This window comes from Stenella coeruleoalba (genome assembly GCF_951394435.1).
Source record: "Stenella coeruleoalba genome assembly, chromosome: 19".
Lineage (NCBI taxonomy): Eukaryota > Metazoa > Chordata > Mammalia > Artiodactyla > Delphinidae > Stenella > Stenella coeruleoalba.
Window position 1 is genome coordinate 50,118,490 of NC_137165.1, and position 15,839 is coordinate 50,134,328.

General features: G+C 44.6%; 1 protein-coding gene across 2 annotated transcripts in view; it reads right to left on the reverse strand.

The window, feature by feature from the left end:
- The window catches only part of RPTOR (regulatory associated protein of MTOR complex 1), a 346,910-nt gene that overhangs the window by 251,355 nt on the left and 79,716 nt on the right, over positions 1-15,839 (reverse strand). For both annotated transcript variants that reach the window (XM_079903606.1, XM_079903605.1), the window contains exon 2: positions 15,518-15,620. In XM_079903606.1, coding sequence (XP_079759732.1) covers positions 15,518-15,620 — 103 coding nt within the window. The remainder of the gene's footprint in view (positions 1-15,517; positions 15,621-15,839) is intronic.

The following is a 15,839-nucleotide window of genomic DNA, read 5'->3' on the forward strand; positions in this document are numbered from 1 at the left end:
CCTCTGCAATTTTTGGGAAGAGTTTGAGAAGGATGGGTGTTAGCCCTTCTCTACATGTTTGATAGAATTCATCTGTGAAGCCACCTGGTCCTGGACTTTTGTTTACTGTAAGTTTTTTTAAATCACAGTTTCAATTTCATTACTTGTGATAGGTCTGTTTATATTTTCTATTTCTTCCTGGTTCAGTCTTGGAAGGTTACACCTTTCTAAGAATTTGTCCATTTCTTCCAGGTTGTCCATTTTATTGGTATAGAGTTGCTTGTAGTAGTCTCTTATGATGCTTTGTATTTCTGTGGTGTCCACTGTAACTTCTCCTTTTTTTTTTTTTTTTTTTGTGGTACGCGAGCCTCTCACTGTTGTGGCCTCTCCCGTTGTGGAGCACAGGCTCCGGACGTGCAGGCTCAGCGGCCATGGCTCACGGGCCCAGCCGCTCTGCGGCATGTGGGATCTTCCCGGACCGGGCACGAACCTGTGTCCCCTGCATCGGCAGGCGGACTCTCAACCACTGCGCCACCAGGGAAGCCCCACTTCTCCTTTTTCATTTCTAATTTTATTGATTTGAGTCCTCTCCCTCTTTTTCTTGATGAGTCTGGCTAAAGGGTTATCTATTTTGTTTATCTTCTCAAAGAACCAGCTTTTAGTTTTATTGATCTTTGCTATTGTTTTCTTTGTTTCTATTTCATTTATTTCTGCTCTGATCTTTATGATTTCTTTCCTTCTACTAATTTTGGGTTTTGTTTGTTCTTCTTTCTCTAGTGCCTTTAGGTGTAAGGTTACATTGTTTATTTGAGATTTTTCTTGTTTCTTGAGGTAGGGTCATATTGCTATAAACTCTCTTAGAACTGCTTTTGCCGCACCCCATGGGTTTTGGATCGTTGTGTTTTCATTGTAATTTGTCTCTAGACATTTTTTGATTTCCTCTTTGATTTCTTCAGTGATCTCTTGGTTATTTAGTAACACATTGTTTAGCCTCCATGTGTTTGTGTTTTTTTATGTTTCTTTCCCTGTAATTGCTTTCTAATCTCATAGCACTGTGCTCAGAGAAGATGCTTGATATAATTTCAATTTTCTTAAATTTACTGAGGCTTGATTTGTGACCCAAGATGTGATCTATCCTGGAGAATGTTCCGTGTGCACTTGAGAAGAAAGCGTAATATAGGACATTATAGGATGGAATGTCCTATAAATGTCAATTAAATCTATCTGGTCTATTGTATCATTTAAAGCTTGTGTTTCATTAATTTTCTGTCTGGATGAACTGTCCATTGGTGTAAGTGAGGTGTTAAAAGTCCCCCACTATTATTGTGTTACTGTCGATTTCCTCTTTTATAGCTGTTAGCAGTTGCCTTATGTATTGAGGTGCTCCAATGTTGCGTGCATATATATTTATAATTGTTATATCTTCTTCTTGGATTGATCCCTTGATCATTATGTAGCGTCCTTCCTTGTCTCTTGGAACATTGTTTATTTTAAAGTCTATTTTATCTTATATGAGTATTGCTACTCCAGCTTTCTTTTGATTTCCATTTGCATGGAATATCTTTTTCCATCCCCTTACTTTCAGTCTGTATGTGTCCCTAGGTCTGAAGTGGGTCTCTTGTAGGTAGTATATATATGGGTCTTGTTTTGGTATCCATTCAGTGAGCCTGTGTCTTTTGGTTGAAGCATTTAATCCATTCACGTTTAAGGTAATTATCGATATGTATGTTCCTATTATCATTTTCTTAATTGTTACTGGTTTGTTTTTGTAGGTCCTTTCCTTCTCTTGTGTTTCCCACTTAGAGAAGTTCCTTTAGCATTTGCTGTAGAGCTGGTTTGGTAGTGCTGAATTCTCTTAGCTTTTGCTTGTGTGTAAAACTTTTGATTTCTCTGTCGAATATGAATAAGATCCTTGCTGGGTAGAGTAATCTTGGTTGTAGGTTCTTCCCTTTCATCACCTTAAATATATCGTGCCACTCCCTTCTGGCTTGTAGAGTTTCTGCTGAGATACCAGCTGTTAACCTTATGGGAGTTCCCTTGTATGTTGTCATTTTTCCCTTGTTGCTTTCAATAATTTTTCTTTGTCATTAATTTTTGTTAATTTGATTACTATGTGTCTCAGCATGTTTCTCCTTGGGTTTATCCTGCCTGGGACTCTCTGTGCTTCCTGGACTTGGGTGGCTATTTCATTTCCCATGTTAGGGAACTTTTCGACTATAATCTCTTCAAATATTTTCTCGGGTCCTTTCTCTCTCTCTTCTCCTTCTGGGACCCCTATAATGTGAATGTTGGTGCATTTAATGTTGTCCCAGAGGTCTCTTAGGCTGTCTTCATTTCTTTGCATTCTTCTTTCTTTATCCTGTTCCACGGCAATGAATTCCACCATTCTGTCTTCCAGGTCACTTATCCGTTCTTCTGCCTCAGTTATTCTGCTATTGATTCCTTCTAGTATATTTTTCATTTCAGCTATTGTATTGTTCATCTCTGTTTGTTCTTTAATTCTTCTAGGTGTTTGTTCTTTAATTCTTCTAGGTCTTTGTTAAACATTTCTTGCATCTTCCCCATCTTTGCCTCCATTCTTTTTCCGAAGTCCTGGATCATCTTCACTATCATTATTCTGAATTCTTTTTCTGGAAGATTGCCTATCTCCACTTCATTTAGTTGTTTTTCTGGGGTTTTATCTTGTTCCTTCATCTGGTACAAAGTCCTCTGCCTTTTCATTTTGTCTGTCTTCCTGTGAATGTGGTTTTCCTTCCACAGGCTGCAGAATTGTAGCTCTTCTTGCTTCTGCTGTCTGCCCTCTGGTGGATGAGGCTATCTAAGAGGCTTGTGCAAGCTTCCTGATGAGAGGGACTGGTGGTGGGTAGAGCTGGCTGTTGCTCTGGTGGGCAGAGCTCAGTAAAACTTTAATCCACTCGTCTGCTGATGGGTGGGGCTGAGTTCCCTCCCTGTTGGTTGTTTGGCCTGAGGTGACCCAGCACTGGAGCCTACCGGGCTCTTTGGTGGGGCTAATGGCAGACTCTGGGAGGGCTCATGCCAAGGAGTACTTCCCAGAACTTCTGCTGCCAGTGTCCCACGGCGAGCCACAGCCACCCCCTGCCTCTGCAGGAGACCCTCCAACACTAGCAGGTAGGTCCGGTTCAGTCTCCTATGGGGTCACTGCTCCTTCTCCTGGGTCCCGATGCACACACTACTTTGTGTGTGCCCTCCAAGAGTGGAGTCTCTGTTTCCCCCAGTCCTGTCAAAGTCCTGCAATCAAATCCCACTAGCCTTCAAAGTCTGATTCTCTAGGAATTTCTCCTCCCGTTGCCGGACCCCAGGTTGGGAAGCCTGAGGTGGGGCTCAGAACCTTCACTCCAGTGGGTGGATTTCTGTGGTATAAGTGTTCTCCAGTTTGTGAGTCAACCACCCAGCAGTTATGGGATTTGATTTTATTGTGATTGCACCCCTCCTACCATCTCATTGTGGTTTCCCCTTTGTCTTTGGATGTGGGATATCTTTTTTGGTGAGTTCCAGTGTCTTCCTGTCGATGACTGTTCAGCAGTTAGTTGTGATTCCGGTGCTCTCGCAAGAGGGAGTGAGAGGCCAATAACATCTTAATGTTATTACAACATAGTCTCAACCCCGTGGATCCTTGAAGGGGTCTCAGGAACCCCCAGTGGTCCACAGACCACACTTTAACAGCTGTAGGAAACTTTTCAACAGTGTCTCTAATTTCAATCAGAAAGCATTTTTTTCAAAGGAAGAGGTTAGACTACTGGATAGGTAGAATACTTAAGTCTTTTATCTAATTCTCCTCCAAACTGTGACTAATTCTTCCACTCTATGTTCCGGATTCCAGACCGTTCCACTTTCTCAGACACTAAACTCCATGCTCTAGGATATTCAGCCTCTCCCTTTTAACCAGAGCATTCCCGTGGGCTTCTTTAAACTCAAAGTTATACATATATACTTGGCTTAAGGCAGATAGCATCACAAGGCTTTCAACAAAACAACAGCAGTCCTGCCCCTCTGTAAGGCCAACTGGCCTGAGGCAGGGGAACACAATCAGATTCACAGGTTGCATCAGAACAAAATTCTCCGGACCACCCAGTTCCAGAAACTGCCCTGGAGACATTCCAGACCACCCAGTTCCAGGAACTGACCTGGGGATTTTGAAACCAGCCCAGCCTTCCCGCCTTTCCAGGGGCAGGATTAACGGTCCCCCAGGATACCCGAAAAGACCACCAAATAAGGAATACCCTGCGCCCTCCCAGATTCACCACACCCCTTTCCCTTCTTCCCCTATAAAATCTTGCCCAACCCTCGCCTGGGCGCGACTTCTCTGGCCCCCTTTCTCTCGGACCAGTGAACCTCGCCTGGGAGCGCTCCCTAATAAAGCTCACTTGAAGTTTTCCTCTGTTTCGTGGTGCCGTTTGTTAAGATCCAACCTTACACCCCTCCATCCACATCCCAAGCCTCACTTCTCAGAGGACAGAACTGTCCTCTCTTCAGCCACCATCCCACTCCCCCATTCCCTATTCTCCCAACATAACCACATCACATTTTTATTAAATTAATATTCAGTGTTTTACATTAGTAATGCCTATGGAAATATTATTCAATGCTGAGCCAAGTAGTGTATGAAAATGACATCTTTCTTGAATTGTTTTTCAGTCTCCTTGTTTTCCATGTATTAATACTAACTCTGCCCCAACTCTCCCTCTCAATATACTATCCCTCTCAAATACTATCTTCCACAAAGTATATCAGCTCATCTCTCCTCTCCTCCTGGCCACCGCTGAACAATCCCGCCCTGGTAGAGAATTCGAGATTCCTCTTTGTAGAAATGGAATGACTCCCAAGAAAGGAGCCTAAAGGGACTGGGGGACAATAACAAAAGGTCTAATGTTAGTGTCATCAGAGTCTCAGAAAGAGAAAAGTAAGTGGAGAGCTCAAAAAGTAGTTTAAGATATAATGCCTGTTAACTTCCCCAATTTGGTCAGCGATGTAAACTAACAGATTCCAGAAGCTCAGGGAACCACAAACAGGATTAACCCAAGGACACCCTGACACATCATAATCCAATTGTTAAAAAACAAAAGACAGGGAATTCCCTGGCAGTCCAGTAGTTAGGACTCTCACTGCCGGGGTCTGGGTTCGATCCCTGGTCAGGGAACTAAGATCCCACAAGCCGCATGGCACCACAAAAAAAAAAAAAAAAAAAAGAAAGACAAAGAAAAATCCATAGAGAAAAATCAGATCACAAACACAGAATCAGGAATGGGAAAAGCTCTGGATTTCCCAACAGCATTATAAGCTGGACAAAATAGAGCAATGCCTTCAAATCCTCTGTGAAAATAATTTCAACCTGATATTCAAGTCTGAGGGTAAAATACAGGTCTTTTCAGACATGTAAACACAAAACCTGTATCTCATGTTCCTCTTCTTGGGAAACAGGCCACAAAAGAAGGCAACAAAGGATCCAGGAAATGAGAGAGACAGTGAGAAACAGACAGAGAGAAACAGAAAAAGAAAAAACACAAGTCACCCATGTACCAGATCCAGAGACCAAGGAGCCCAACAGGAGCTAGAGGAGTGTTTTTTAAAAAAGTAACAGATTATCTGAGCACTGGAAAAAATATTGATAGCATTTGACAGATGTACTGGAATATACGTAAAAAATAAAATAAACTCATAAGTTCACAGAAAATTTAGCAAATTTGTAACTACAGGGGAAAAGGTTATATATACATGTATAGACAAGAAAGGACTCAATCAGAGTAGCCCCTCAGGGAAGGGTGGGAGCAGGACAGAGCTCTTTCTTAATCTACCTTTTAGTACTATTTGAATTTTAAGATATGCATATGTTACCTTGATAAAAATAAAATAACACAAAAATGAATTATAAAATTAAGTAACAGGACTTTGGAGTTGGAAGGGGCCTTTACCATGGACATGTCAAAGTCATCAAGGACTCTTCATAGAGATGCCAGGCCCCATCCTGGAAAGTCTAATTCAATAGCTTCAGAAGAGGCCAGTGACCTGATGAGCAGCTCTGGCTGAGGGAAACCTGGTGAAAATTGGGTTGTAACTAACTTATCTGGAAGAATTATGGTAAACTTGTTTTAATCCATAACTAAAGAAATTAGATGTTAATCTTTAGCTCTCTCTGATATGGCAGGAACAGAGTGTTAAGGTCTCAAAAGAATTATAATGACAGCAATCAACCGCTGCTCTAATCTGAATCACAAGACTGGCAAGAGACAGGAATGAATTGGGATCTGAAAAGTTAAAATTAAGGGCCACCTAAGTGCATAGGGAAGGGAAACAGAGCAAAGGGAACCAAAGCAAAGGGAAGCAGAAAACAGCTTCAACAAACTGAAGCCGTCAAATAGCTGGTCATGTCCTGTGAATGATGACCAACAGAGTAAATGTCAGAGCTGGTCTGAACACGTCTAATTCATGCATCCACACTTCCATGCAGTGCCCTTGTGGTCAGCACTCTGGCCATAGGCAACCTATGGCTAAGAGAACAGAAGTGGTTTTCTCTGTAAAAAGATAAAGGCCTGCCCAGGAATCACATTGATCAGTGGCAGCTCTTAGGCACATCCTCTAAAGAACCACGACAAAGGCAAAGGGAGGGAGGGAGTTCCAAAGGCCCAGAGTGCAGGGAGGACGAAAACTACACCTCCTCCTCGGACTTCACCCTCTGGAAAGCCCAGGCCCCCACCTGCCCCTTCCTCCCCGCATTGTTCCCAGCAAGGGCATGTGGAAAGCATGTGGGAGCTGGAGAGAGGCACACCACACTTCTCTGTGCACCTCACCGACGGCCCAACAGACACTGGAGCCTCATCAGTAGTGGTGGCCGACAGCAGCACCCACTCTTCTTCCCCTGGTCTCGGATCAAAATACCACCACCCAAGGGAGGAGCAGGGGCAGCTACCGGCCAACCATCAGGCTGTGATCAACTAAGTGAGGCTGTCACATCTGACCCACTGGGAATCCCTGCGGTCAATTAGTTTTATGGTTTCCTCCCAAGAATATGACAGTGAGTGGGAGAGGGGAGGTGAAGAGAGGGAAAGAATGAGGATGACTAAAATGGTGCATTTAATACTACATTTACTAAAATAAACAACTAAATAACTTAAGTAAACTAAAATTAAATTCCTGGGTGGATACTGCTGACAATGTTATCAATCTGATGTAGGGTGAAGTGGACAGAACATAAATTTAAAATTGTAGTTCTGTCTTAATAAAACACTTCTCTTCTAATGCCTTCACGGGTTTCTACTTAATGAATGAAGCGAATTAGTGAGTGAGTGAGTGGGTGGGTGGGTGGATAGATGGATGGAAAGAAAAGTAGATGGCAATTGGCATTTGTATAAAATTTTAGCTCTTGATAAATCTCCCTGCCTGCAAGCTTTTCAGCATAACCCTCTGTATTTCATAACGCTTAGAACTTCACAATGACATGGACTTAGTCCAACCCACCTCATAACAAAGAAGAGAAAGCTGAAGCTTAAAGCGGTCAAATGACTTAGTCCAAGGTCACAAAGGTTCCTGGTGGTGCTGGCATTCAGCCAGCCCAAAAAGTGGAGCGTTTTTTACCTCCCCATCTTCTTCACATTTATACAACCCGACTACCATGTCCTATCCAATTTTCCTTCAAAAGACCCTGTGTCCCATCACTGCAACTACGTTGGTCACTACGTGATGGTCACTACAACCATCAGCTACGACTGTATCGGTCCAACCAGCAGCACCTTGTGTTGACACTACTGAGACTCCCTGCTCCCAGCCAGCTCCTGAAGACGCTGCAGGGAGCAGAGGGCAGAGGCCAGGGAGCGCAGTAGGGCTCACTGCCCTATCTCCTCAACCCACTGACCTGTCTTCTCTCAACAGACCAGCAGAGTGCATCCTTCTAAAATAATACTTCTATGATGTCACTCCCCCAAAAGGCCTATAGTGCCTCCTGAATGCTCCCATTTAGATAACATGCAAAATCAGCGGAGATAACAGGCGCTGTCAATACAGTGGAGCCCTGGGCCTGGGTGACTAGAAGGTGACAAGAGACAAGATGGGCTTCCAGGCTGCTGTTAATATTGTTTCTTGATCTGGGTCTGATCAGTTTGGGAAAAGTTATCAACTACATATTTGAATCAGTGCATCTTCCTGAACGTATGCTATCCTTCAGTACAAATTGAAATTTTAGAAACATGTAGAGCTCACTGCTCAAGGAACGTTTGTACTTCTTTGTAGCTTGTATTTAGTGGACATTTCCTAAGTATTTGTTCATCGACTTATTAACTGAGCACTGCCTCCCAGATCAAGTGCAAATTTCTTTATATGTCTTTCAAGGACTCTGCCACTAATCAGTTGTGTAACTAATTTTTGCTTGAGAAAGTACTTAATGGCAAAAAGGCCACTGAAATCAGAAACGGTTTTTAATGGCTCTGTATTCTATTAGCCATAATATCATCTACATACATTTTATAAGTAGTAGCACACAGAGTGACAGGCATTTCATCTCACTGAGCTCAAGGACAGAGCTGGGAGCCCCTCAGCTGTATGCACCGTGGCAGTAACGCTCTGGCTAATGGCCCAACCCCGATCCTCCCAGTACCTGAGGGTCCTAGGAAGGGAGCCAGAATCCTGCAGGAGCCTTCTCTACAATTAAGCCCCATCCTAACCACTCAACCTCCCTCCCCAAATATCCACAAGTAGACCAGGTCCCTGTTGTCTTTTGCTGTGTTGTATACAAACACCAAGAGCTGGATGTGTTCTCAAAAGAGCTGAGGGGGTGGTTGGGACGCCCTGTTTTAAGTATGGGCCCCGCTGTTTACACAAAAGTCACTTTGCACAGTAGAGAGGAAGGGAGGCTCCGAGCAGTTACACAGTCCTCCTTTGGGGGAAACCCAGACACTACTACAAGAGGCTGGTGTCACCGAACAGAGAAAACAGGGTTTAAACCAGGAGCCCCTTAGAGCAAGGGTCCCAGGTGCAGGCATGGGGCATGCCCCAGCATCCAGCAGCAGGGCCCGGGCGAGCCCAGCAAGCACTCCCAGGGCTCGGTCCCCACTGCCAGGCTCCTTCTCTTCCCGGGGTCCTTCACTCTCACCTCCCGTGCAGCCCCCCCAACCCGTGTGGCCCATTCCAACTCCCCCACATCTGCTGAGCTCGAGGGGTCTGTCTCCCTTGCTCTCGTCTTGTCTCCAGCGAAATCCCAAGGATCACGACCTACATTTCTTCTGTGTATACCTCTACACTTAACACGTAGATCTCTACTTAACAAACATCTGTTGACCAACTCGACTATCTCTCAAGCCCAAGTCTGATGTAAGAATCAGATGACAGTCTGTGAAAGTGTCTGTAAAACCAAGAGCGACACGCAAAGGCCTACCACCACTATTTTTAGCTCATCAACACAGGTCTCTTAATGCCCACTTGTGTGGAGGGAAGAAGAAAATGTTTTTCTCTAAGGAATAAGGGAAACAAAGCAAAGTGCCTCCCAAATATTTCCTTAGGATAACCAAATTCCCAAGCATCCGACAAACCCATAGCCTTCTTACCTGTAATACACGGCTACCATTAGCTAGACATAAAAGACATCAAGGCTAAATTATACTCCCTCCTGTTCAGCACTCAGCTCATCTACACTGTTTTAAAACACAGATTCCTCCAGCAGGTATAGGAGCACCGTTCTTTAGCGGGATTGTTTTTACTTTAATGTGGGGCCATAAAACAAAACAGCTTCCCCCCTGCTTCCCTGAGTGTCACCTCCAAGAAATAAAACAGCATCTTATTATCTACAGGAACAGAGGGGTGGGGCGGGGTGGGGCGGGGAGAGGCGTTTAGCTCCCGGACCACTCCTACGGCCTCATGTCTGCATACACACTCCTGCCGGGCTACTCAGGGCCTGTGCGCCTTTCCTCCTCCCTCAGCCGGAGCTCGGAAGCCGGGCCTTGGCTGTGCAACAGTCCAGCAGGGAGGGCAGGCCATCACTGCAGAGTACTGTGGTACAACCTCTACTCGCTTGTTCTGGCACCACACGAAAACCTAAAGGGCCGCTTCAGGGACTCTTACATCCTCTGAGCCTCTGGAAGTAGGATTCTCCCCAACGTGTATGGAGACTGTGCACACACAGGTACACAAAAAGGGACTGGAAAGTAAGAATCTGTCTATTTCTCAAGCTCCCAGACCCCTTGTCCCTGAGATCAGGGCAGCTTCAACCAGCACAGTCTCACCAGTTTGATGTGTGTCTGCAGCCATAAAGCAATCAACTCGTAATCCCTACCCAGCCCTGTGCACAGAAGCACAGGGTTCTTTCCCCTCTCTTTTGGGGAGAGCACACAGAACGGAGCAGAGGTAGCACAGACGCAGGAAGAGCTCAAGCTCCCACCCTGCACCTTGGCCTGCTGGGTGGGGTGGGGAGGCGGGTGCAGGCCCGTGGGGGCTGCTCCTGGCTGAGGGCAGTCCCCATGCTAAGCCCAGTTCACGCTCCAGTTAATCGCCCTCCAGCCAAAAGATGGGCGCCATCATCAGCTCCATTTTGCAGATGAGGAAACTAAGGCCCCAAATGGTTAAGGAACTCACTGAGTGAAACAGCTGGAATGAATAAGCTGGGGTCTTGACGAGTGCAAAACCTTTTGAATTCTGCTGACAGAGCACAAAATGCTAAGACCACATATAAAACATCGATTGGTTGCCTTCTAAACAGAAACAGCTTTTTAGGTTATATGAGGGCACCAACTCCTGCAGGGGGTCTTCCTAGGGACTCCTTCCCCACCCATGACATACTCCAGGTATTCCCATCCTGAAAATGGCAGAACCAACCCGTCATCAAGCCTGGGTCTCCTTGCCTCGCCAGCCAAGCCTTCACTGTACCTCTCCCCTTCGCCTTCCAGGCTCCCAGCATCTCTCACTCAACTGCAGCCACAGCTTGTGACAATGCCAACCTGAAACTCTCATCCAGTGGCACCTGGCCCTCCTCCTACCTCTGCCCACCCAGAGGGGTCTCTGTCACAGGCGGCACCCCTCCCCACTCACTCATGGCCTGGCTCTGCTCCTCTCCCTCTAGTCACTGCACATTCTCAGCAGGTGACATCCCCCAAATCCCTTTCTCCAACCAGAGAGGTCTTTCCAGCTGTCTGCTGGAAGGTGGCTCTACTCTGAGCATTCCAGAAGCACCTTACCTTACACAAAATGTAATCCCATTATCTCCCCAGCCCAGCTGGCCCCCAACTCTCCATCTTGGTTACTGATATATCATCATCCCTTGAGCTAGCCAAGCCTGAAACCTAAAGCACTTGTTGAAAATGCTGAAATCCCTTCTTGAACAATCCTAAAGCCATTGGTGGGAGAGGCAGGTCTGGGCAAGCTTGGCACCTGCTCTAGGATGAGGGTAACTGTGGTGGCCCAGAATGAGCTGTCAAGTCCAATCAGGGGCTCAGAGCCTGTACGGGGGAAGGAAAGAAGGTATGTCCATGGAGTGGTGACCCATATGGGGTATCAGAGCCCAGGCAATGAGGAGCATGGACACCTGTGGGGGAAGAAGCTGGGTATAAAATAAAGGAGTATGATGACAGGGATAAGAAGTTGGTTCACAGAGGAGGATTCATCAAATTAGTAAATATATTAAGGATGAAGGATACCAAGGTTCTCACTGTCAGAGGAAGAGTTATAAATACGGAAAATTCCTATTGGTTTGGAATGGGAGGCACTAATGTAATGCATGTTTTTTATTTGTATAGATAATACTGAAATATAGATATGAATGTGTGTCCACACAGAAACACATACATATATTATGCACATGTGTGCATGTGTGCATTCCCTTGCTCCATCCAATGAGAGAGGCAATGGGAGAAACAACACAGTACACAGCTCCAATAAGAACACCTAGAACGCAGATCTCGGTTTTCAAATTCTATTTGCCACTAAAAGGAACTGGGCTCCTTGGAGAAATGGCTGATCCCAGGAATGGAGCAGGGAAAGACAAGATGAGATAGAAAGTACACATGTAACTCTAAGGACGATGGAAGCAAGACAAAAGGCCATATAAGCCAGTGGGAATGGGTTCCCACTAGCTAAATGGGAAACAAGTGGAGTATCAAGATAAATGATGGTAATATTGGACTATAATCCACTGATTATAATATAAAATAGGAATAAAAATATATAAAATATAAAAAAGGAAACCATGACTTCAAATTGAATAAACTGAAAGTCTGATGAGGAAAGAAATATTAACGCAGCCAAAGCACCTCTTCCCTCAAAATACTTATTAACTACAAAAGGGAAGGGGGCGGATTTCACAGCTGAAGTTCAGGTACCACACCAACTTAATCAAGTGATAAAAGAGTTACATAACCAGCAATGGGATAAATCAAAGTCACATGCCACCTGACAGGACACCACAGAGGAAGGCGGATCTCTTCCATGACACTCTTGCCAAAGAGGCATAAACAAAATTTAATCCCGAGGAAACATCAGCAGTTGTTCTGCTAAACAGAGCACTGGTGATCTTCTGAATGTCAAGGTCATGAAGGTTAAGGAAAGACTGAGGCCTGCTGCAGCCTGAATGAGACTAAATTAAGGGCAATGGGTGATACAGCGAAGGGTCCTTGTGCCATAAAGGACCTTATGGGGACACCTGGCAAACTTGAATGCAGCCTGAGGCTAACCCAGTAGCAGGGCATCCATGTTAATCCCCTGTCTGTGAAGACCGAGTTGTCATTATGAAAGAGAAACTCTTGTTTGTAGGAATCACACACTAAAGGATTCCAAGGTGACGGAGCATCATTTCAGCAGCTTACTTTCAAATGAATCAGGAAAAACACTGCTTAGTGCTCTACTTGCAACTTTTGAAAATGTTTTTTCAAAATAAAAATTAAAATACAGGCTGCTAGACACCATTACAAATTTGCTGAATCAAATCTCTAAGAGTTTTTTTTTCTTATCCCATATTGTTAAAATCACCAACATAAGGACCCACTTTTTAATAAAAGCCAAGCGAAATTTTTTCAACTTAAAAAAGGCAATGTGGGGACTTCCCTGGTGGCGCAGTGGATAAGAATCCGCCTGCCAACGCAGGGGACATGGGTTTGATCCCTGGTCTGGGACGATCCCACATGCCGTGGAGCAACTAAGCCTGTATGCCACAACCACTGAGCCCGCGGGCCACAACTACTGAAGCCTGCACACCTGGAGCCCATGCTCCGCAACAAGAGAAGCCACTGCAAGGAGAAGCCCGCGCACCGCAACGAAGAGCGGCCCCCACTCATCACAATTAGAAAAAGCCCGCGCAGCAACAAAGATGCAATGCAGCCATAAATAAACAAACAAACAAATAAATAAATAAAATTAAATCTAAAAAAAGGCAATGTGCCCTTTTGAATTCAAAATCCATCGAAATTATTACAAAGTAGATTGCATACGTGAATTGCAAAATTTTTTTAAGAACACAATATTAAAAAATCTATTCGTTTGCTGGATTTCACACCAAGAAGGAAGTAAGGAATTCTTTGCGTTTTCATTAACATTGTCCCATAAATACTGATCAAAGAGACTGGGTGAGATGTGAGGGAGGGTTCTTTGATTTCTATTTGGGGACAGGAGGGTAGGATGCAAAGGACCCCTAGAGAATCTAATAAAAACCAAGGGCCCTCAGCCCGGAAGGTGCAATGCTATACTCAGACACCACCGCTCACACAATCCCAGCGGGCTCACGCATCCCTAGGAGTACACACCAGGATCCAGGTTAAGAAGCCCTGTGTTAAAAAACCTAACAGAAGAGTAGATAAAGAGGGAGGAAATAGAAAACAATTGATTAAATTCAGCTTTGACAAGGGATAAATGAAGTGGAAACAGTCAGTGGTGGCTAATAAGAAGTCAATTTCAATCGGCACAGTCACCAGGGGATGGCAGAGAGCCAAGAAAGCATCTAAGAAAACTGACCACAGAAAACAGCTACTGACACCGGGCTTGGGGAACAAGGGGCCTATGCTTCAGGCAGGAGGCTGTGAAACAAAGGCTGTCATCCTAAGACACCCCCAAAGAGTAGCGAGACAGGTAAGTGGGAAAAATAACTTTTTTTTTCCAATTCAGATTATAATAAGTTTGTAATTTACACTATTTAAAGTAGATAAAGGGAATTTCTGCTTTTGCTTAGAATAGAAAAAGCTGGGGGTGGGGGGGTTGCCCTGATCCTACCAACAAGAGAAAGCTGAATAATCAGTGACGGAAACAAAGGAAAATTCATACTGTGATGGCTTCATTGGTAAATTACACTAAAATTTAGAGAAGAAATAATACCCAAATCAATACAAACTCTTCCATAAAAAAGAAAAGATGGGAATACTTCTCAACTCATTTAATGAGACCAAGCATTATTTTGGTACCAAAACCAAACAAATATGTTAGAAGATGAGAAAACTATAGACCAATATCCTTCATAAACAGAGATGCAAAATTCCTTAACAGACTATTAGCAGTCAAATCCAGGAACATATGAAAAAGATAATACAAGTGAGGTTTATGCCAGAAATTCAAGGTTGGCTCAACAACCAAAAAATCAATCCATATAATTCACCACATCAACAGACTAAAGGAGAAAAGCCAGGTGATTATCTCAACATGTTGAGAAAGCATTTTATAAGATGCAACATTGATTCTTGACAGAAACTCTCAGCAAACTAAAAATAGAAGTGAACTTCTTACCTTAGAAAAGGCATCAGAAAAAAACTTTGGCTAATGCCCTATTTAGTGGTGGGAGCCTAATGCATTCTCCCTAAGACCAGAAACAAGTGAAGGTTGTGCACACTCACCATTTCTAGTCAGCACTGTGCTAAGATGCTCCGAGGAGGATGACGACAAAGAACAGCCTCGCCTCCTCCTGGAAAGAGTTAGGTGGGACTCCTCACTGTGCACTGTGCATGCAGGCATCAGTCATTCAGGTTTAAGTGTATATAACTTGTACTGGGCTTCCCTGGTGGCGCGGTGGTTGAGAATCTGCCTGCCAATGCAGGGGACACGGGTTCGAGCCCTGGTCTGGGAAGATCCCACATGCCACGGAGCACCTAGGCCCGTGAGACACAACTACTGAGCCTGCGCGTCTGGAGCTTGTCCTCTGCAACAAGAGAGGCCACGACAGTGAGAGGCCTGCGCACCGCGATGAAGAGTGGCCCCCGCTCGCCGCAACTAGAGAAAGCCCACGCACAGAAACGAAGACCCAACACAGCAATCAATCAATCAATCAATAAATAAAGCTTGTACTACATGCCAGATGCAGGACAAATTTAAAGGAGAAAATTATATAATCCAATAGTCATTATCTTATCAATTTTTCTTGAGACACTTTCTCCACTGCAAATCATAAGTGAATGTATCTAAAATAGCCTAAAGGTTATATAACTGCAAAATGAAATAAAATCTTCAGATTTACACAAACCAATCACAGGCCTGCACTGGACCAGGACAGTGGAGGCAAGTCCTGCCAAGCCCAGAACGCCACGCAGTGACCCCTGCAACAGGCTGTAAGAGAGGGACCCACGCTTACCAATCCAGCATTCCAAACGTGCACAAGGAGTAGTCTTCACCACATCTGGAGGGTCCACACCAACATTCAGGCACAAAACTAAGGCAACGCTGACGGTCTTCATCTAGAAACACAACAGAAAAAACAAATAATTCAATATGAAATTCACTGATGAGTTTTCCAGTTGTTAAAATGTTCCCAGACATACGGAGCCCTCTGCTTCTACAGCCGGTCTTCAGTCGCCTGTTACCTGTGCCACCCCAGGGGTATTTCACAAGTAAGACAGGGTTTCAGAGTCAAGTAAGCAGATGGGGAAGAGTACATGGCAGGAGAGGCTTTTCTC